We start from the raw sequence: 23,605 nt of genomic DNA, 5'->3' as shown, positions 1-23,605 counted from the left end.
TTAATATCACAAAATTTTTTCTACAGATGATTTATGTATAAAACTTGAGGAACTGTAGCAGTAGTATCTAAGATTTTTTTTAGTGATGTGTACATGCTCCTTTTTAATCCTTCTGTTATCTTTAAATGGTATCGTGCCTCAGTTAAATTATTTTTGCCCGGTTACAGCAGAAACTGAGCATTCACTTCGAGACTGCAAGATTCATACTTCCTTTATTTAAAAATATAAAATATTTTTTAAAGAGTTAAACGTTTAAAAATGTAAAATATTTTTAATCTTTTAAAATGTAATTATTATTTTTTTTAAATATCTCTATTGACAGTGATTTTATATTTATTATTGAGTGTTTAATAGAAATAAATATAAAAATATAGGATTAATTTAAAAGTAAATAATTACTTTATTAAAAAGTAAGATTCGATTAAAAATATTTTATATTTTTAAATAAAGGGAGTAATATTTTAAAACTCTCCTGGAGACGACCATGAAGCATGTCTAGCATGAGTTTTCCCCCCTTTTTAAATGACATATTTCAAACAAATAAGTGAAAATTCCATACACCTGGGATTAAATTAAATTTCTATTCCATAAGTCGTGCGTCAGAGTTCAGTTTGGAATCAATTCCCACAATTCTTGCGCATAACCTTTGATATTCAGATGAGAATCAGAACACGGTTATTTTCGCTGTTGTTTATTTAATATTTATATTACAATTATGTCCGTCCCCTTTCTTCGCAGTCAGAAATTCTGATTCACAAACTTTGACCTAACCTTTAAAACCAAAATTAATCACCCAACTTGCTTCTATAGTTAAGACTGGAATGATGAATTTTTATGGTCCTCTCTCCATCACACAGCATCAATTGCTGACGTGCACAGCCACGGCCTGCCTGCGTTGAGCATCCGGTACCGTTGTGACAAACAAATATTTTCAACTGCCATAAAATCCTCCAATCCAATGTGTCTTGCTTGCGTGACCATTACTTATATCTACCTCCTTCTTATAATCACATTGTCAGATCATCGTTTTATTTCATACTTTTTATCCACTTCTTGACTACACATAAAAATATATATTTAAAATATTCAACAACATGACTCAATATTATTTTAGGTCTCCATTTCAAAAACAAGACGGCGTTCCATTTCACACATACCCCATATATATATATACACAGGGAGAGAAAATTACAATCTAATCCTAAATAAAGAGAGTAATTATTTTTTTAATTTATTTACAAGTCAAACTTTAATATTTATACGTGGCTGGGACTTCTAGGTAATTATTATATATGTATGTATGTATGTATGTATGTATAGTGAGTTGGTGAAGATGGTGGCCGGAAGGGGAAAAAATAGAGGAGTGAGTAGGTGAAGATTGCAAGTATAGTGACTTGAAGCCATCGCCCATCGCCAGGGCACATTGACTAAAACCTGCTTTTCGGGGTTGGTGATGGGTCGGTGTAATCCAACATACCAACCATTGATGCTGACGCTTTACTATTTCAACCATTTGGTCTCATTGCAAGTTAACTAACGACCCGCCACCATCCGCCATTGGAGCTTGATTTCCAAGTGTCTGGGTTCCTTACAAGCAAACAATAAAATGCATCTATTGTTGTCTTTTGGGTTCTACGCATGAAAGGCCGTTAAGCCCACAAATGGAGAGCCCATGCCCAACAAGGATTCAATAATATTAGTTTAATACAAAAGCCACCACCATGTTCCCCATGTGACAATTACATTGGCCTTTCCATTCATTACTAAATCATTACTAAACATCTTTTGCCAACAAACAATTACTAAACATCTATCTATATATATGATGTATTACTCTCTAATAAACATCTTAAAACATTGCTAGTTTGTTACTACTATACAACCCTAAGGAAATTCAATTCCACGAGGTTTTGTCATTAGCATGAGAGTAGTGGAATAAGTGACCACATCCATATGCTTATACTGCTCTTCTTTTAATTAATCTTTGTTTAAAATATAATTAATTTAGTATTCACAATTTTTTTCCTCATTTTATTCCTTTATTTGTTAACCTAAATTATTTGATCTGTGAATTTATGAACTTCTTCTTATTATCATTAATTAGAATAAGGAAAAAAAAAAGAAAACAATGTATATTTTGATAAAAATAATAGCTTTATTAATATGTGAATTACTGTAAAAAAAATATTCATATTTTAGAGTGGGTTTTTTTTTTTTTTTTACTACTTTCATGTTTTGGAACCATGCTTGTTGCTGTGGTGCTGGTTAAAACTGTTTACTTGAGGGGGAGAACCAGATGCGTTTCCAAATTAGTACCTTTTCAGTAATATATATGGGCAATGTATCACCTGCGCGCATCCACATGTCAAGTTTTTCAAGATACTTAATTCCGTCTTTCAAGATACTATTTGCAACTTTTATTTTCTTTATCTTTTTTGAGAATTTTGAGGCAGCTCCTGTGACAAGCAATACATTTGAGACTCTTGCAAAACGACACTCGAAACGGGAAAAAAAAAAAAAATAGGGTGTTCAGTTTTTCCCCCTTGAAAAGGAATTTGAAGGGGTTTCATCGACCAGAATTCAGAACAGTAGATGACGCGCTTGTCTAGACTTCAATTTATATTTAGCAAAATTCTATTTGGAAGTGTTTGAACGTAATTTTGAGAGTAAAGGCCAAAAGTTTTCATGTTAAGAACTGGCTCATCATCTACATGCAATTCGCCTTCTTGAATCTCAGTGAACATTGTCAATGAACTTGAAACAACTTTTTATGTATTGTAAGCAGCGTAGAAAGAACATGTATCATGAATCTACAATACCATCCACAAGCTATGATTCCAAAATCAACCACGAAACGGGGAATCCAAAAAATGTGAGAGAGAACCAGCCATACTGATACTGGCCACTACATCACAGCTAGAGCCGCCGAGCGATCGAAGCTACCCCGAAGCCCTCTGTTTCTGATGATCTTCTTCTTCTCCCCACCGTCCATTTGTTTCCCAAACGGAATATTCGCCGGCGGTGCTGGAATCTGACAGTTGTTCTCCCTACTAGCCCCGCCGCTGACGAGTATCCTCGTGATCCCCACATAGTGCAGCGACTCTGCTATTTGCAACGCGGTCACGCCCTTATTGGTCCTCGCTTCCACATCTCCTCCCTTCTTCACCAGCAGCTCCGTCACATCGGCATGACCCGACTCCGCGGCGCAATGCAACGCCGTGTACCCATCCTCGTCTTTAGCATCCACATCCACCCCTTTCTCTAGCAGAGCCCGAACCGCATCAGTTCCCCCTTTGAAGGCGGCTCTGTGAAGCGCGGTCCAGCCGTGCTGGTCCCTTCCATTAATGGACGCTCCGTTCTCGATCAGCCTCTGTATAGTCCTCACCTCCCCTTTTCTAGCCGCCACGCAGAGTTCGTCTCCCAATTTAAGCGCGTCGAAGAGGCGGTTATATCCATTCTCGGCGGCGACGTCGTATGCGGTTTTCCCCAACCCATTTCTCACATCCTTATTCGCACCCTTTTGCAGCAATAGCTTCACCATGTTCTCGTCGCCCGTGAATGCGGCTATGTGCAAAGGCGTGTCGCCTTCTCTGGTGTTGCGAACGTCGGTTCTGGCACCGTTAGCCAACAGAAGTCTAGCGCAATCTCGTCTTCGTTCTTCAACTGCGAGGTGCAAGGCCGTGCTACCATCTTTTGCTTGAGAATCTACTTTAGCCCCTTTCAGTAAAAGAAGCCTTAGGACCTCCAAGTGTCCTCCTTTAGCTGCGTGATGAAGTGGCCCCCAAACGGATGATTCTGATCGTTCTGTGTTGGCCTTGTGGGCTAATAGAAGCTCAACAATTAAGGATTCTCCGGAGGAAGATGCAGCCTCAAGTGGGGTTGAACCAGCACGATTTGGAGCTTCGATATCGGGCTTGAATTCGAGGAGTAATTGAACAAGGTCCGGTCTGCTCCGTGAAATGGCCAAGTGAAGCAACGTCTGACCTTGCGAGTCCATTGAGTTCTCAGCCTTCCATGACGGGTTACTTCGTTCCAGCGCCTCTCTGATGTCATCCATGGAACCATCTGCAACGAGTTGAGCTAAGATCGGCGAACCCACAAACATGATCTTGATGCCACTGTCTATGAAGACCTGCTTCTTCTTAGTGGTGAACCAGTCGCTCGGAACAGAATCAAACATAGAGGATGGCTCTTTAATTGCCGCACCAGGAACAACCACACTGTGCAGAAGGAAAGAATCATCGGAATGAGGATACGAGTGAGGGAGACTAGCTCCTGGTGGGAGGTGATAGATGATCTCCACCGTGAGTGTGGCCAAAGGAGATATAATTCCAGACTGAGGCTTCACTGTGTAACGAGTCTTGATCAGTGGCTGAAGCCTGAAGGCCACTGGCATGGTGTACATCACGTTGCGTAACGTGATATGGCCAACGCATTTCTGCCCCGCTTCGACCCTGACGGGAACGATGTTTGATGGATCTAATCTTATGAGTCTGTCCATATCTCTGATCAATTCTGCGCTTCAGAGTCAGCTCTTCGATTATGGTTCGGAAGCAAAAGCCATGAAATGGCTAAGTTAAGTTGTAGGAAGAGAATACTGAGAAGGACAATGCTTGGACGGAAAAATTTTTAACGAAGCGAGAGGTGCCGGCTGTACGTAAGAGCGTGCCAAGTGGTGGTGTAAAAAACTATGTGACTTGTTCTATTCAGCGTCTGAACTGTATTACTCCAAAAATACAGTTTAGTTTAAAGGTTCAGAACCCAATCTTGGTGTCACCAGTAGCTACACATCACTTTCACTGTTGTCTAAAGGTTTATAATATTTTACCCCTAAAACGCCAAACTTGCTGTTCGATGCTCGTTTGACTTTTAATGGAACATTGTTTTCGATCATAGTATAATATAGGCTAATGGGGCCATTCCCATGTATAAAAAATCTATGTGCAGCTAAGATGCTCTTTTCTATTTGTGTCTTCATAGCTTGAGTGTGAAATAGCACAAAAATGTACGGGTTTGGCCATTTGGGAAAACATTCTGTTAGGAGCAACACGAAACATTATCATTTTATATAAGCATATACCAAGTCTGAGTGAGCAATGCAGAAAGGCTTGCCGGTACATTCTTTTACCAGGCCAACTATAGTGACAGTATATGGTAATAAGATTATTTTGAAGTTGCTTTTGTCTGTTACTTTGTAAGGGTTAGACTTAGACCGACCAGCCAGAAAATCAAAATTTCACTTTGGCATTTGGCACTGCTCTGCACATTCCTTCACTTGTAAACTCTGATCGGTTCAATTGCCTTCTATGCAGGTTCTTCAAAAGTATACAGGGGATTTCATTGTGCGTGTCTTAGTCACCCACCAATAACGTTATTCTTCGTCCCTGTGTGATTAACTGCACATACCAGAGATGTTGTATATCAAAGATCGGTATAGACAATAATAATTCAATTGTAATAAAGATACAAAACAAAAAAATAGCTCATCCTAAAAGATTAATATGTTAAGTAAAAAGTTCTTTAAACTTATAAATTTTATAAATCTTATTTATCTCGTGAGCTTTGTTAATGTGAAGCATATAATAACATTCCAGAACTTAGGAGTCACCACTATTGTTTTTGTTAGTTCTAATGGAAATTGATTGAAGTAGGTGGTTATAATTAAAATTCTCCTGAAAAGATATCACAAATGTTTAGTTCCATTTATTTTAGTTTTTAACTTCTACTTGCAAGCACTGAGGAGTTAAACTACAGAGTATAGCAAAAAAGTTGTGGTACAATGTGAGGGATTCGATTTGTCTTAAATGGAGAACAAGAGGTTATCGGTTGATGGAAATTGTCTGAAGTGACTTTGAAAAGCAACTCTTTGGCAGAGTGATAGAACGTCTGCTCGCGATGCTGAGAAACACGAGGATCCCTTAAAAATTCCATTTCAATCCTGTGGCATGGGACGAGACACCCAACGAATTTCTTGCCTGTTCTTCAAATCCAATCCACCAATTTAATATGTATAGCTATTATTGTCATATAGTACATAGAATATAATATACTTTTACATTAACAACACGATAGAAAGAAGGGTCATACTTCACGTTTCAAATGGGAGATCGAGATGCACAAGAACTCTGTAAAGTTGAAAAATCTATGTTGATTGCTGTTCTATGACATGATTTGGGTTTTGCAAGCTTAGAATATTATACGCGCACGCTTAACTCTGTCCACATTTATTGTTAAAAGGTCTCTATAATGCATTGTAATCTGAAATACAACTGCATATTTAATTGAAACATAAATTCAGAGAACCATTATCTTAAATTTTGGAGGCAATATTAATATTCTGTTAAGAATTATTGAAGGTATTGATCCCAACTCCGCTAGCAAGAGGCAAGCATGGAACTCCCCTTTCATCTTTCGGAAAGGGTTGAGACAGATCAAACCCCTCAAGAGTCGCAAGTCATATTTGCACTCTTGAAATGCCCAGAAGTTGATGGCATTCCACTCGACAACTGAATATTTATCAATGAATGAAGTCAACGGAGCAAAAATTTGTGCAGGTTTCCATGGCGTATCAATTAAAAGCGTATGGTATGTGAAGGTGTTACCAATGAATTACCGTTCCACAAATCGTCTTCATTATATTTCTAGGTACGTTATGTTTACCATTTACCAACAGAGTCACACTCTGTTTCTATGTGCAATGTCCTTTTCATATTGTTGTGAGGCCAATAATACTATGCAGTAGTTTTTATTTTGGCCAATTATGTCATTTGTCTTTGCATACTTTACCGAGCAAGATCATAGTTCAACGGGCAAAATGAGAAAACTATTGTTTCTTGTTGAGGAGTCGAATAAGAATATTTTGAGGTCATTGTATGCTCCCTCTCCCAGACGAGGACAAATAAATCGCTTTCAACCAAACCCAAATGGAAAGCAACAATAATTAATGCAATAAAATAGAACGAAATATTTCATTATTTAAAATTTTTATTAAAAAGTAAATGATTTTATTTAATCATTATTTAAAAATAATTATAAAATTAACAGATTTGAACTAAATATAATTATATTTTTCAATTTTACATTAAATTGGGGTGAAAGAATGAGGGAGGATGAAAAGGATGAGAATAATTTTATAATAATATTATTTATATCATTTCATTTTGTCATTGGCTCTCAATGAATTTAATATGGTAAAAGATAATTTAAAAGACCACCCCAAATCATTTTACTCTTTTTTTTAAAAAAATTCTTTCAAATAATGTATTAAACTTGTAACCATCCGATTTCATTTAAAAAAAAAAACTCCAAATATTACCTAAACCCCAGTTTGCCTTAATTTTATTACAATGTTAGGATTTATTTGAAAATTTAATTCATTTAAAAATCAATTATAATTTTTTTTTTACTAAATTTCAGAGAAAAAATAAAAAAGAGGAATTAATGACTTGATATGATCGGAAAGGAGTTCAACCAAGTCCTAATTACAAATCCATGAATATTCTCATTACAAATTGAACTTGGTGGGTTCTATTTATTACAATTAAGAACGGTCGCATCCTCTCAGCAAACTTGAACACGGAAGTGGTAAGAGGAGCAAATCTGGGATCCATCATATTCAGGAAGTTGGAAGTGATCGAGATTAATCACTAACAGTATATACATGAATACAAAAAAAAGCATATAATTTTGCAACAACAAGACAAGAGTAATCAAAGATCAAGGCCAGACAAAATCAACACAGACCCTGGACTCCAAAGGATTTCGATCCATGACGACCTCCTCAGTGGCGTGGTTCTGGTTTTTGAAGGATTGGACGGAAGCAGACGACCCAGTCGAAGCAGACGGAGGAGGAGATGTTGAGGAACAGCGAGGAGAGGAAAAATAGGAAGCTATGAGAGCTGCGGAATCCCACTCGCGATTCCCAACAAGTTCCGAGAATAGCAGTATCAGTGAAGCCATACAAATTCTAGCATCCAGATTATGTTGAAATAAGATTCCGTTGGGGAAGCTCATGAAAACGGATTGACATTTTTATAGAAGAAACACAGATAAATGGAGTGAAAAAGTGAAAGGATTGGGATGATGACTCGTGATGAAGAAAAAGAAGAAGCCGCTGATTTGAAAGAGTTTCTGGCAGCTGTGGCCTGTTGTTCTGCTTTCAGGAAACAGGGGAAAGAAGTGGATTCTGATAAGGCAAGATTTTAATATTCCAATAAAATCATGTTTGGTTTGGCCAAGAAAATAAAATAAAATCATGTTTGGGAGAAATACCCGTACTTCAATCCAACCGTGCTTTTCTCGTCAAAGAGGCAGCATCTAAACTGGGGGCCATGTGGGCTTTTCCGCTGGTTTAGCTATTGGCGTTTTTGCTGCTGCCATGAGCTTTGATTTATGCAGAGTCCATTGGGAGGGTGGAAACAAACCGCCCTCATTTTCAAATAAATCCCTGGCTTTTAAAGTGTAAGCAAAATTTAATTAATTAATATAATTTAAGAAAATTAATTAATTAAATATTGAAATTAAAAAATTGAACTAAAATAACCCTGTGATGAATCATTATTTTTTCCCCTAATTTAAGGACAACTAAAACAAGATGTCATTAATGCTACTAAAAAAAAATATTGTTCTGCTTATTAAAAAAACCATATAAAAGTTTTACTTATATTTAAAAATAAAAGGAGCAGTCTTTTGACTTTTGAAGGTATGAACTATGAAGGCGGAGAAACATGAGAGAAACCGAAAACCAACCGTATCTTCCACCTTCCGCATCCACCTAAGCTATAACCTATAAATAATGTGGATATTTTAGTTTTGTCACCCTATTCAATTCCTTTTAATGTTTTCAAACCACCCCTTGTAAACTATTAAGTACAATATTTTTAGTCTTATTAAAAAATAATATTAGAAAGATCATGAAATACTTAATACATGACATACTTTTAAAACCTTCAGGGGTAAAATCAATTTCCCTCCTTTATTTGTGAGGAAATTACAGAGGTGGGCCTTCTGTTTTGGGTCTAAGCAGCGATGTGAAGTGTAAATTGCAAATGCTAATAAACCGAAGACAACTGTAAACACTAAGGTGGCATAGTGAGGCTCAAACCCAAGCCCGGAGGTCTCTGTTAATCAAGACGTAGTTGGGCCCAATGTTTTGTACAATTGCACACTGGGCCCTTCTTCAGTCACCAAAATAAAAAATTTCCAATCAAACCATAGTCCACATGCTTTCACAAACTGCTCCAGCTTCCATACAATACGTTTTTGAAAAAATTAATTATTTAATTCTTATAATTTTAAATCAGCTGTAACCCAGTCTCTGAATTTTAACTCATTATAATTTAGTCTTTAAAATTTTAACTCAGCTGTAAATTAGTCCCTGAAGTTTTAACCTTTTAAATATTGGTTTCTATATTTTAAAAAATAAAATTATAAAAATTAAAAATATTTTAAAATTTATTACTAGTATTTTAAATTACTAAAATTTTTCAATATTTATAAATATTAAAATTTTAAAATATTTTTAATTTTATTTTTTAAAATATAAGGATCAATATTTAAGATATTGAAACTTCGGCAATTAAATTATAAGAGGAAAAATTTAGAGGCTAATTTATAATCGAATCAAAATTTCAAAGACTAAGTTATAAAGAATTAAAGTTTAAGGATTGAGTTACAATTGGATCAAAACTATAGGGATTAAATGATCAATTTTCCCATTTTTTTTTTCAGGCAACGACGTTGTGTTTTATTTGCGTCCGATTATAGTTTATTGATGTATTTTTAAGGGAAATTAGTGATGAAGGACATGCCAGAGTAAATTTATATTAATAAAAAATTAGTTATTGTCAAAATTTGAATGAAAAAAACTTGAATAAACTGTTATTAATTTAGAATGAGATGTTAAAACTTGAATGAATTTTTATTGATAAAACACTATCCAAATTAAAAAGTATTCATTTAAATTTTAATAAGCAAACTTGATTGATATAAATTTTCTCTAGCATCCTCCTTGATAATTTTTCCTTATTTTTCTAATGGCGCCACTGACATATTTGGTTGCAACATGAAAAAAAAAGAAGCACCCAGCACAGGGCCGCTTGCTCAGGTCCAGACAAAATCATCTTCCCGTTCCGAACAAAAATTTGAATGATATATCATTATGTGCGTTTAAAATTTTATTTTCACTGGGCATGAAAAATAACAAAGAAAACCGATCGCCCCATCGACTATACTGTGTTTCCCGTTTTCTGATGCCTGGAATTCCATTGCACCCGGTCACTGATGTTATGACCTTGGCACTTTTCTGTCCTTAAATCACGTCGGCTTTAGCGTGATTAATCTTTTAATTCTAACTAAATCAGCTGAATCTTCAGAATGTAAGAAAAGAAATTAAGAAACTTAAATACAAGAGGGAAGAGAGTTTAGATGAGAAAACTTGAAACTTTGCTTGCTTTTGTTGTTTCTTACAAATGAGGCATGAGGAGGTATTTATATACTTCATCTTTATTTAAAGTTTTCTCACTTCTTTAATGAACAATAGAGATCAATTTAATTTTATATTTTACATTCATTATCTAGAGTGTTTTATAAAAATATTTACAATAAATATCTAAATATTTATAAGAGTATTTTTAAAGACAAACTTTTAAAATATGTAAAATATTCTAGAACATCTTAAAATATCTTAAAATATTTTAGATATATTCATGTTCTTTTTTCATAAGTTTCTAGAATATTCTATAAATTTTTAGATCTTTCTAGACTTCTTTAAATAATTCTAAATTGTTTTAGATACTTTTAAAACATTCTAAAATATACTGGATCTTTCTTGGATATTCTAGAATTCTCTCACGAAAATCTTTACATTGTCTTGGACATCTTTAAAAGCATTTAAAAATACTGTAACCTCATGGTTTCTTTTCTTTTTAAATAGAGGTTATGACACTGAGCTCCAGAGTTAAGAATCTCCGGGCTCCGGCTATACGCTGGCGGCAGAATATTAAGCCACAATTTGCTTTACAGTTTACACCCTGCGAATAACACGACGTCGGTTCTAGTTTTATGTCATAGATTCGTAGTATGAATGATCCTTGTCGTTTTTCTGGAAGTTATTCACGTTTTGGTTCATATTCCAGAACTGGCTTGGTGCATGTTCCTCCTTACCGTTTGCAACCTTGCAATTACCCAATTACCCAATTAAACGGCATGACCAACCACAACCAGTGTTGAGCAGAATGCTAGGTGGATCATGAATTCTCTGTCGGAACATTTTTAAAATATTTATACATTGTGAATTTGTATTGATTAATTATTTATCCCATAACAAATTGACACTTCATAATTTTACCTGGGTTGTGTGATAAGTGAATCATAATTTTACGTGGGTTGTGATAAGTGAATCTTAAAAGTGAACCCATTTGAACAAATGCCTAACCTTGCTGGTAAAAAAAAAAAAAAAAAACAAATGCTTAACCTACAACCCCTTAATTATCAATTATTTTCTTTATCTTGTTGGGTCAAGATGATTTGAAAAAGTTCAAATTAATTAATTAATCAGTCACACACACACAAAAACGTAGATGACCTTAATTTTAACAACTACACATCTTACGTCTTCCACACTCTTCCATATTTTCTCTGTAATTTTCGAAAGCTAAGGGAATTAGTAGCTTGGAAACCTACCGACCTCCTCAAGAGACTGTTTATTTCTCTACAGCAATGGAATCTACAAGAACGTTTATTAAAATGCTAATTATTTAATTTAATTAATTGAGATACTTTCGATATTCTCAAGGTCAGGAAAACAAAAAAGAAGTCCATGTGTGCGGTTAGACAGTAGGGATTCAAAATTAACAGTTTGATGGCCGAGCCAAGATTTAAGAGTAAGAACTGAGATTTAAAACATACATATATATATATATATATGTACACTTCGCTTTCATAAATCTTGGGAAGCCACAAGTACACAACATTTATATGAAACTAAAAAAAAATTAAAAAATTTGGGAGCCCTGCTGATCCCCATCCCCCCCCCCCCCCCGATAATTGATAATATTGTATATTAAGAGTTTTAATTATGAAAGATGGCTTTTAATTTTTAATAATAATAAGTTTCCTGAAGGGCAAACACTGTACAGAGAAGAGAAGCACCTGAGCAAGGAACATGCAGAGTCGGTCACTGATGAATGATGCAGCAGCTAACTCCTCAGCGATCGATTCAACAATTGACTTTTTCTGAGGCGGCAGAAAGGAAAGAGCTTGCGTGGTTTTCCTCTCACATTACGGTTGGAACTTTTCCAGTGAGTTCACAAGAAGAAGAATAAAGATGGGCCTAAGTTGTATCTGCTTGTTAAAAATTGAAGTGAACTATTTTACCAAATGGATGGTTCTTCTCAAATTTATTCCGACAAATAAGAAAATTTAATCCTCCTTTCATTGCTCATACCCATTATCCCATGATCCTTTCAAAGCTTACATCTATCTAATTCATCGATTTAACCAAGTGATATCCACCAGAAATGCTCTACGGAGATATAAGAACAAACATAACATAAACCATAATGTTTATTTATTGTGTCATCCACATCAACACCAAGGCAGTAGGGTTTACATTCAGCATCTCACACAACTATATCAGTAACTAGAAACATATACTCAAACACATCCCTCTGCCTGTGTGTGTGTGTGTGTTTTTTTTTTTTTCAATAATACAACCGAAGCCAGACTTAAATCCAGTACATTCCAAAGAAACAAAAGTAAGACAAACCCAAGCCAGTTCAGTTACGCAGACCTGCACCGGCGAGAGGAAAAAGAAACCAAATGTTAGTATATCTTTTTGAAATCCCCCCCCCCCAAAAAAGGAGAGGGTAAAGCAGATAATTACGGGCCAAATTTAGAATTCTCAGATCCCCAAATTCTAAGATGGGGAAATAGAAGCAAGCAGTTAATGAACAGAAATAGGCGACCTGCCTTAACATCGAAAAATCTAGATCTAACAAGCAACCAGAGAACAGAGTGATCGGACTACCTTAACAAAGACGGTGTAGTAGGAATAGAAGAAGGCGATCTAATCGCTGTCGCTGCTGCTGCTGTCATGGTCGTGGCCATGTTCGTGCTTCTTCTTGTCCTTCTTCTTCTTCTTCTCCCCCTTTTCATGGTCATGATCGCCATGGATCTTGTCCTTGATCTTGTCCACAAGGCCCTCCTTGTGTTCTCCGCCATGGTGCTCGCCCTCCCCCTTGTGGTCGCCGTGCCCGTGGTGGTGATCGCCCTCACCCTTGTGTTCGCCGTGCCCGTGGTGGTGATCGCCCTCACCCTTGTGTTCGCCTTGGTGTTCGCCCTTGTGCTCGTCCTTCTTGTGACCTCCAAAGGTCTCCTCAATCTTGTGGATGATTCCGGACATTGTTTCTCCTTCTCCTTCTTTTCAGGTACGGATGTAAGTGAATCGCTAGGAATCGACTGTACTTATAGGCAGAGGAGGGAAGGACGAGAGGGGAAGGACGAGGAGGAAAATGGAATTACGAAAGTAACCCTCAAGACGTGTGAAGGAAGGGTGTACGCGGCATCATGTAAAGGAAAATCACAATTACAAATATGGGAAGGATATCTATTACAAGCAAGAGCTATGGTGATGGGGTCCAGATTGCAACAGCTCATAAGATTTGATTGGGTTGTGAGATAAGAAACTTTTTTTTCCTCAGATGTTAACCTAAAATAAAAGATATTTTTTTAACTTTATAAATTATTTTTTAATTTTATTTATAAATTATTTTTAACATATTTTGCAGATATTAAATTTTTTTATATTTTATTAACTTTGTATAGAAAAATTAATAAATTAATAAATTTATTTTTATTAAATATATATATATAATTTAAGATTATATGCTCTCTCTTCAATATTTAATAAAGGATAAAAATAAAAATTTATTATAAAAATTTGATGATATAATTAATAAATGAGATTAAAAAAACTTTCTCTCTTCATAACAAGAAATATGGTGTATTAATTTACGTCAAATAGAGGATGAGACTTGCATTTTTTACAATTTTAGTTACCCTTGGTGTTATAACATTTGTTATTGTAAATATATTAAAAAATAATAAATATGTAAAAACTTTAATAAATTTGTCTCTTATTTAATGTCTCTAAAAATATTATAAGAATATTTCTTATTTACTTACCCACGCCATCAGGTGCAAAGGGTCAAAATCTTGGTGGAAGATAAAATGCCATGTTTGGTATGTAATATTAGTGGGCAAGGATTGAGATTAGATTAGAGAAATATTACTTTTACTCTACCCACGCCATCAGGTGCAAAGGGTCAAAATCTTGGTGGAAGATAAAATGCCATGTTTGGTATGTAATATTAGTGGGCAAGGACTGAGATTAGATTAGAGTAATATTACTTTTAACATATTTGGCATGAAGCATTTACTAGTACTTATAATTACTCAATCTCAATTAGGTGGGAATGCTGAAACTCACCGCTCCTATAGTATTGCAAAATTAATTTTGAGATTAAAATTTTCATGACCAAAATGTCCTCCTAAAAATATATTGAATTTGACTCTATTTCCTTCTTCATTGAATTTGACTCTATTTCCTTCTTCTTCACCTCATCGCATGTTTACCATGCTGATTTTGACAACAATTTCCTCCCATTTCAAAGACAACTTTGAAGAAAGCAACATTGAACAAGCAATGAATGATGTAGACCTGCGATAACAGTTAACCTTGACACGAGCAAGAAGAAAGGTAGAGACAGTGAGATTGACATAGAAATCGGCTTTTCTTATTTTAGATTTAGTGACTAGTAAAATAGATTCAAATTTCAGTTGAAAAATTAAAGTCAAAGGATGAGAGGCATTAAAATCATGGATGGATTATTCCAAAGGCATTACAACAATGGATTGTTCACCATGGATCTCATTTGCTTTTCTTGTTCCAAATATTATTCTAGAGGCATTAAAATAATCACACAAGTTATTTCATTTCATGTGGGGAGGCATTAAAATCATACAGCTCATGCTTGCATGAGAAAAAATAGTGTTGAAAGAGGGAAATTGAAGGAGGAAGAAGAAGCGAATGAGATATGTAAAGCTCAAAGGGACAGGCAAGGGAGAATGGAGGGAGGAAAGGAAGAAGATAAGGATAATTGTGTCTTTTAATTTAACTTTTTGGTTTGATTTGAATTTTATTTAATCCCATCATATATCAAACATGATTTTAAAGCTTATTCCAACTCATGCTCGATCAATAAAATCAACATATACTTTAATTATGCAAAAACACTCTCGCTGATCCAACATAATTTCTTTGATAATCATCCTCTCTCTGATATTATCAACAAAGTTAGGAAATTAATTATGAAAGATTGAATCATTACCTTCGAACACACGTTTAGGGAAGCAAATAGATATGCGGACATTCTTGCTCACCAAGCCTCTCAAAAAAATCTTGATCTTATTATTCATAATCATTCGCCTTCAAGATACAAATCCCTTATGGATTTTGATATGGCCTGATTTTGTTCAACTTTTATACATGTTTTTTGTGTTATTGTATTAAAAAAAAACTCACTCCAACTTTCAATCCCACTTTCATTGTCCATCCCTTAAAATTCAATTCCCTGTACCAAAAAGTGCCTAAGGCTCCGTTTGGTTCGGGGGGAGGGGAGGGGAGGGGCTCCTCTTCCCTCCCCTCATTTGGTTAGGAGGAGGGGAGGGGAAATTTTTAAAATTTTCCCTCCCCTCCCCTCCAAAGCCTTCCCTCCAAATTGGGGGGAGCTCCCCTCCCCTCCCTTCCCCCTCCTCCCCCTCCCCTTCCCTTCCCTCCTCTCCCCTCACCTCCCCTCCCCTCCCCTCCCCTTCCCTCCCCTCGAACCAAACAGACCCTAAGGGTTTTGCTGTCATTTAGAGATATATGGGTAGTTTCGTCTTTTAATCTAGTCATTACAGGAATGATGATGGCTCATCTCATCCCATCGGCATTTGGGATCGTGTTTGAGGCAGGAATGCTCGCTCCTAAGTCCTGATGCTGCTGAGATGAAAAGTTCGAATGAAATGCCCAAATTTTACATTCAACCAAACACTTGCTACGGAATCTCAACCCATTTCAACCCCACTTCCCTACCTGCACTGTCTCGGATCCTGTTCCCGTCTCAAGAAGATTGTATTATACTATTAATAAAAGAAAGAAAAATCTTCGTGGCTCGTGTGAGCGACGCGTGGACGGAGATAAACTTGCCGACATGTGATACCAAGAAGCACCGCACCTTCCCTTTCGCCTTGGTTTCTTTTGTTTTCTCTTTTTTGACCTTGTTCCTTGCCTGATGAGTGATGAGCGCATGGCGAGACTAATAAAATAAAATAAATAAATATTTTAAAATAAAGGACCAAAAATAAGTGGTGGGCCACAAGTATTTATCAGTTTAAAGTGAGAAATAAAAGATAAAAAATCCATAATTAATTCAAATGAATGCAAAAATAATCAACTATTAACTTGCTCAAATTTTATGTGGAATTCTGCGAAGGAATCTGCCTTTCTTCTCATTGGTCCCACTTCTATTATACTCACTACCACATTTAGTCCTTTAAGTTTGTATAAAATTTCATTTTAATTTCTTAATTGTATAAATAAAGGCATAGTAGAAGTAGGACTAAGGAGATGATGAAAAAAGGCAAATTGCCCTCCTATGACGTCTTAACCATCAAAACCAAAGCCTCAAGTGAAGACTGATTATCATACGATGGCCGATTTGCCTTTAAAGAATTTCACCTAAGAAATTTTTTTTTTGTTCACATTAGTAAAAAAAAAATAGTCAACTTTTATTTAAGTATCAACTAAATAGTTAATATTTAAGAAATTTGATGGGTGGATCATTGTTGCATCTATTAAAGTAATATTATAGGTAATTCTACTCTTTTTGTTTGACTTTGAACTAATGAGTATTTCTAGTTGATGACTTTATTAATATTTTTTCCTTCTTTTTTAGCTCACATCAACAAATCAGAGAAATCACAATTGACACGAGCCAATTACACTCAACATTTAACAATAGCAATTAAGGGAGTTTGAGCAAATTAATGGTTTAGTCATTCTTGCACAAACTTAAATAATATTATGATTATTTTTGCTCTTTTTTTTTCCTTTAAGTTATTAGATGCTCTTGGTCATTCACTTGATGAGTATTTTTTTCCCTTTGTCCAATATTTTATGAATGAAAAAAAATAATATCTATGTTTAGAAATTAAGAACATGAATTGTATTATAGCCAATTGCGCTCCCCAAATGCCAAAGTTTCGTGCTCTTCCAGTTTAACACATTTTTCCAGCAAGTTCCTGCGTTACCTCTCAACACACATTCTCGATCATTTGCTCCCACTTAGAATGATTGTCTAAATTTGATGTTCGTTAACTCATCGTCCTGCATTGTACAAGATGATATCAAATACCAAGTGATCTTTTGTCCGATCATGACATGTCAACTTTTACCTTCATCACAAAATAAAATTTCATGCACAATCCGAGCAAGAATGCGAAAGGGAATCGACACTCATCAAGATGACGTGAGTTTCAACTCCAAATCAAACTATATGTATAACTTACATTCGGTCCCGACAAGAAAAAAGAAAAACGACATTTATTACATTTTATGCAAATATCAATAAGCTTTGACAACAGGTACAAATCTTACATGATTTCCCAAAAGAAAATTACCAGTACAATCAAGCACCAACATGCCATACGCTAGTATAGATTATAACGGTAGTTAACAATCAATATCAATAGCCATTCTTTATTGACATAGGAGTACAGCGTTTTGCGTTGGAAGATAAAGGGAGGATAAAGACAAGATGGTTCGGGCATAAAATGTAACAATGACATGGTAAATCCTTGGCTCAACTTCCAAACTTTACTCAGCTTCAGGCCAAGTGTTATCTGATTGCTCCGAGCAAATTGGCACCATCAAGCTTTGCACCTTCCAATTGCTGGCAAAAACGTTATAAAAATGAATACTTATATGTTAGGTTATGATGCTTGGAACGGCGAAATCATTCTCAGTCTTTTCTACTCTCAGTCTTTTTATCCTTCTGTTGGCATATATACACCAGTATTTTAAATGGCACCAAAAAAAAAAAAAAAAAAGAAAAGAATCAGAAACAGACAACCAGAATATCAACAATTTGAAGAAGAAAACTTCAAATATATTCCAACATATTAACCTCCATCTGAATAGTAACTTTTGGGCTCATTTCTCCATTCTGCAGCAATGATCTAAATGACTAATTACTTTTTTCTTTGATAATCCGAATTTCATGTTGTTTAGGATCCCTACTTGAAGTATAAATTATGAACCAATCTTTCATGCTGCAATTTACAACAGTTTATTGCATTTGACGATACAGGATTCTCGTGTTTGCACTAATTACAAACTAACAATAAGTGGAGCATGCTGCAGCAGAACACGATTTCATTGACCAATTTTTCACCCCATAAGTTGTCATTTTTTTCTCTTAACCAAAAGGAAAACAACTAAATATGGTTGATTCTGGATAAGATTAAATATTCAACAGAACCAAACTCAACAGTTTCAAACTGCATTGGCAGCCTTTAGTTGGTGGCATCATCATCATCATTATTAATTAATACTTAACTAGTGGCAAAATTGAAGAAGCAGTTTGATCGAGACACAAGCACCTGCACCTTATGAAAAAGCACTACAGAAATCATTTGTAAGATCTCATTCATGCCATAGACAAACAATGGCAACATAGAACTTTAAAAAAAAAAAATTGCAAGGATAAATTACTGTTTGAGAAAGAAATTTATATGCCAAGATCCAAACCATTTCTTGTGGCCATCAGAATTTTCAAAGTTTTCAGTACCATAACAATCCCATCTTAACTATATACCAAATGTTAACCAGCTATTCCAAGGGGAAAAAAACAAGAAGAAGAAGAAGACCTAGCTATCACTGAAAACAAAGGGAAAAGAATTCTCAAAGCAAATTGAAAAGTCATCAACTAATCTACTTACTGTGTCTCGAAGGTCAACATGACGTAGATAAGCTCGTTGAAGGTTTGCGCCCTTCAAATTTGCATTATTCAACTTTGCACCCTGAGACACAAGGATGCACTTCAAATTTTAAGCAAACTAATTTAAAAGCCAGGGTGGGGGCCGAAAGAAAAAATCTTGCAAAACCTTGGCATTCGACCAATTAAACCTAAACCAACTAAAAATAACCACAGTTGCATGCTTCCAAATATGTCGTAAAGCAAAGAAACATCAATTCTCAAAATCTTTTACCTTTAAATTAGCTCCTTCCAGGACAGCTCCCTCTAGATTGGCGTTAGTAAGATCTGCATTCTGAGATGATCATAAAGGTACAAATTAACGGATCATAAAAGACCATTTTTCAAGACGCGATAGATCAACTGACAGGGATGAGTACAGCTTCACCCCATATCTTATGGCTCCCTTGAGTTATTATCGCTATCATTATCCATGAAATACAGGGAAGGCGTGAGTACAGAAACAACCCAGTGGTCAAATCCTGAAGGAAGTAAAACACGGGGACCAAACAGAAACTGCCTTAAATAAATAAAGAAAACTCCCATTTCATTTCACTGCCAAAAAAGGGAAACATATACAATAATGTATTCTTATGTCTAAGTTCTAATACTAATTTATTTATGATGCATAAAAACCTGCTATGACTATAGAGGACACCCCATCCCTTTTACTGGCACATCACAACGCCTATTGGGTTTTGAGACCAGAACCCATCCATGCTACTCTCAATGTCTCGAAGCTGCAAATTAATTATACAAGTGCAAGTGTCATGTTTGGTGGCAAACCTGTAGATGTGCAGAACGCAGGTCAGCTCCACAGAAGCTACAATCTACTAGACAAGCATCTGCAGAATTGCAAAGTATCACACAAATGAACTTTGTCTCCAAGAACAATGTTTATTAAACTGAAACAATCAAGGCAATATATTGTGTTTCTCATATTGTATCAGTGAGACAAACATCAAAACAAAAAAGGAAGACAGATTATAATACTATGCTGGAGGCCTAAAGTATAGAAAGAAGCCTCATAATTTGGACTTGGGTATGCACTAGATCTGTTTTCTATTTGTTCACATAAACACAAGGAACTATGCATGCAGAAAACCATGTGACTCAAGCAATAATGAATACTTTTATCATCTTTTAATTAAGTTCAGCATTCCAAATGCCATTTATTAAATTATCATGCATGATTCTCACTTTCTATTCTTGTTCACAAAGGAAAACATCCCCCTCTCTGGCTCATTCATCAGTTGAGAAGAAAAGAGACATATTAGTTCAGCCAGCATTTTTGAAAGGGCGTGTATATCCTCAAATGAAATAAAGGAAAAGAAGAATTATCAGATGTAATGTTGGTAATGCAAAAAGGTTGATAATAAGCCACTGAAAACCAAATGCACCAAATATTTTGTCCTTATATGGGTAATTTTAACAGCTGGTTATGAACAGTCCAAACAACGAATTATGTGGCAACAACTCATGTATGATGGAACCATCAGAGTAATGGCGTACAATTAAGGAGTAAAAATTATCAATTGGTTTCTTAAAATTAAAATGAATTAAAGAAGACAAGCAGAAAGATAAGGTGCCTTGTAGATTTGCACTCTGAAGGAAAGCACCAGCTAACAAAGCTCCACGAAGATTTGCCCCGATAAATTCACATCTTCCCTAGGCAAAAGATGAAATAAGTAAGTAAGAGGCCTGCGAGCGTGATGCAACAGTACAAAGGGGGAATAAGTATATTTTTATGAGTGACTTACTCACGCAAAGTTGCATTGTGAAAGATGGAGGACTCGGCATCAACATCCTGTCAAATAAGGTGGGTTTCAGGAATACTTGTAAATTAATTAATTGCAGATGATTCAGTGGATAATACCAACTAACTGTACATCTTTACCAACTTGAACAAGACAAGCATGTGGAATTCATGTTTTAAAAAGTAGGAAATCAAAAGTTCAAATTAGCAAATAAATTTGTTTCCAAATACTACATTTTACATATTTTTGTTCCTTTTGCAACAAAGGGTAGCCAGATGTCCTTGGGTTAGACGATAAAGTTGTTATAGTCATACTGAAACTCTTGGAAACCTGAACTTAAAAACATCCCAGTTTAGATTCAGTCGAAGCTCCAGATCTCAATCCTAGGCCGCCACATAGGCATGTATCCATCTTGATCATCTTTCCAGATTAATGTCCAAGCACTAGGTATTTTTAGAACTATACTTACCCGGAATTTTGCAGATTGAAGGTTTGCACGTGAAAAGAAGACATTTTTAAGACAAGCATAGCTGAAATCCACATTTGATAAATCCTGAAAATTCATAATCAAGACTATCAGGGGATGATGTCAGGAAAAATGCTATTTATCATATTTCATCATGCTGGGGTTCAAGTCAACATGGCTTAAATTATTGTCAGATCTTATGTTAAAATATCCTGGCAGTGGTTATGGACTTATTGCCAAAATTTTATCTCCCCAGATAGCAACTAAAATACAATTGTTTATCATCAACATTTTACACCTATTTCGTGCCTAATGTAATATGCAAAAGTTTCTCCAAAGCAAAAATTTTCTTTTTTAATCAAATTAAGATACTGCTTAGATAACAAAGCTCGAGAAATTACCAGTTTAGATAGGTCAAGGCCAGAGAGATTTACCCCCCGAAACCTGACTCTCTCTGATTGTATACACTTGATGATATCAGTCCGTGTCAACTCTGTATGTAATTCATCATCTTCCTTCCTCTTATTAATGACAGCATTTATTCCATCTATTAGCCCCTGAACATTTGCAACTACTTACAGTTTACAGCATAGGAAAGTGAGGGAAGCCAAAAAGTAAAAACCACATGAAAGAAGTGGGGCAAAAGGACAAAAACAATGGTATATTTTCTAGTTGTGATATGCCTTATAAGTGGAATGGCATTAACATTTTCTCATTAAACTCGATTTAAGAAAACATTGAGAATGCTAGTAGTAACAAAACCCAGCAGAAGTTAATCTAAGAAAGTAGAAGACAACTTTAAAAGCATCTGATAGCAATTTAGAACAATTAAAAGGAGTATAACTTACAAGTAGCTGATAGTATTCTGCCTCCCGCAACAATTCTGTATATTCAGAATCCTTTAGTACAGGCACCGCACCATCTCTCAACCAATTGAGGATGTGCCGAAAGTGTTTTCCATCCCTATCAATAAAGACATATCCCTGTGATAACCCATCGTGAACCAAAAAATTAAACTGAGTTGTCTAATCGAGCAAACGTATATAACTCAACAATTCTATGACCAAACATACCGCATAGCCACCAACAAACATGCGTCTAAATATAGGGTAAAACAGTGATAGGAAGGTCAATCAGTCATCGAGTTCAACAAATGTAGCAGGATTTAATTTTGTAATATATGCAAGAAACATACCAATGCAAAATAAGAGTAACGAGATTACGAGAAGACTCTTACCTTCTCAGGGTCTTGGCACAAAGTATGGCGACCACTGAACATAGCAGCCAGCATTGAATCAGGCTCCCGCTCTGTCAAAGTATTGACTGTGGTGCAATATTTCTTCCCTCCTGACATGTGAAACAAAGAACAAACAAAATTCAGCTCAATTTCTTGCTTGTCAAGGACTTGAGATCCAACATATCACGCTCCAAGTCTCAATAATTATACAAACTGTCAGTGTATATATATATTTTCCGGGGGTAGGGGGAGGTCGGGAAGAGTTCAGCATTGTGTGACTCGAAAGTGCAGGAACAAGCATGATATCGTACTGTAAATGGAAAAGACATCTAAGGGCTACAGATTCACTATAACCAAGAATGGCGCCATCAACTATCCTAAGCCCAAGTATGCTTATTCCCTTTTCAACAATAACAACAGTCCCAGAAAGATACAGAATGCATGATCGGATTTGAGCATTTCCACCAGTTTTCTCAGTAACCAAACAAATTACTTGTGAATTAACATTATTTACTGATACGGTCACCCTTAACGAATCTGATACTGAGATGACGAAGATGAAAGAGAAAAAAAATACCTATATTGAGCCAAACCAGAGAAGGAACGTCAGATTCGGAGTTCTCCATTTTGCCGAATCGGGGAGGGAAAGAAAGCAAGGCCAAGAGAAGGAGGTTGATGACTCCGCTAGGCAACTAACAGGCGCATTTCAGAAGTTTATAGGGAAGAACTATTTACCTCAAATTTCAACAGGTATAAATATAAATAATATTCCCTCCGAATTTTGGTTTCACACACACATTCTCGTTCCATATCAATGAGACTTGCATTATTTATTTGCACCTTGATGGAATCAATCCTCGAAAAAGCGTAATTTTTTTTTTAAGCTAAAAAAGTGCGAAAATATTTAATTGATAAAAAATGAGACTTTATTAGTTCAAATCACATTGGTTATCCAATATCTTTGCAATATGTACAGCTTCTAAATTTAAAAAAGGGCCCAGAAAATTGATCACATGTACAAAGAGTACAAAGAATTTGAGTATAAATGGGTAACATGTTTTCTTTGAAT

At 35.5% G+C, this 23,605-nt stretch overlaps 3 protein-coding genes across 3 annotated transcripts; all 3 read right to left on the bottom strand.

Moving 5' to 3' along the window:
• Positions 1 to 2,708: 2,708 nt before the first annotated feature.
• Positions 2,709 to 4,702, bottom strand: LOC129309515 (protein VAPYRIN-like). The gene has a single exon (XM_054951122.1). It carries the CDS (start codon positions 4,499 to 4,501, stop codon positions 2,906 to 2,908), a length of 1,596 nt encoding a protein of 531 aa, XP_054807097.1. The 5' UTR covers positions 4,502 to 4,702; the 3' UTR covers positions 2,709 to 2,905.
• A 7,844-nt stretch (positions 4,703 to 12,546) lies between these two features.
• LOC129292698 (protein SRC1-like) lies at positions 12,547 to 13,483 on the bottom strand. The gene is made up of 2 exons (XM_054930305.1): positions 13,028 to 13,483; positions 12,547 to 12,790 (listed from the first exon to the last, which is right to left on the bottom strand). The coding sequence occupies exon 1, from the start codon at positions 13,400 to 13,402 to the stop codon at positions 13,067 to 13,069; it is 336 nt and encodes a 111-aa protein (XP_054786280.1). The 5' UTR covers positions 13,403 to 13,483; the 3' UTR covers positions 12,547 to 12,790; positions 13,028 to 13,066.
• Positions 13,484 to 17,626: 4,143 nt separating this feature from the next.
• LOC129305323 (FH protein interacting protein FIP2) lies at positions 17,627 to 23,315 on the bottom strand. The gene is made up of 11 exons (XM_054945380.1): positions 23,114 to 23,315; positions 22,537 to 22,646; positions 22,148 to 22,282; positions 21,701 to 21,856; positions 21,303 to 21,386; positions 20,837 to 20,883; positions 20,666 to 20,739; positions 19,863 to 19,921; positions 19,312 to 19,371; positions 19,042 to 19,122; positions 17,627 to 17,993 (listed from the first exon to the last, which is right to left on the bottom strand). Exons 1-11 carry the CDS (start codon positions 23,160 to 23,162, stop codon positions 17,940 to 17,942), a joined length of 909 nt encoding a protein of 302 aa, XP_054801355.1. The 5' UTR covers positions 23,163 to 23,315; the 3' UTR covers positions 17,627 to 17,939.
• Between the last annotated feature and the right edge of the window lie 290 nt (positions 23,316 to 23,605).

Source organism: Prosopis cineraria, unplaced genomic scaffold (assembly GCF_029017545.1).
Source record: "Prosopis cineraria cultivar Desert tree isolate PC_DT_omini unplaced genomic scaffold, ASM2901754v1 PC1, whole genome shotgun sequence".
NCBI lineage: Eukaryota > Viridiplantae > Streptophyta > Magnoliopsida > Fabales > Fabaceae > Prosopis > Prosopis cineraria.
The sequence above is the reverse complement of the archived record's forward strand: the minus strand, read 5'-3'. Positions and strand labels throughout refer to the sequence as shown.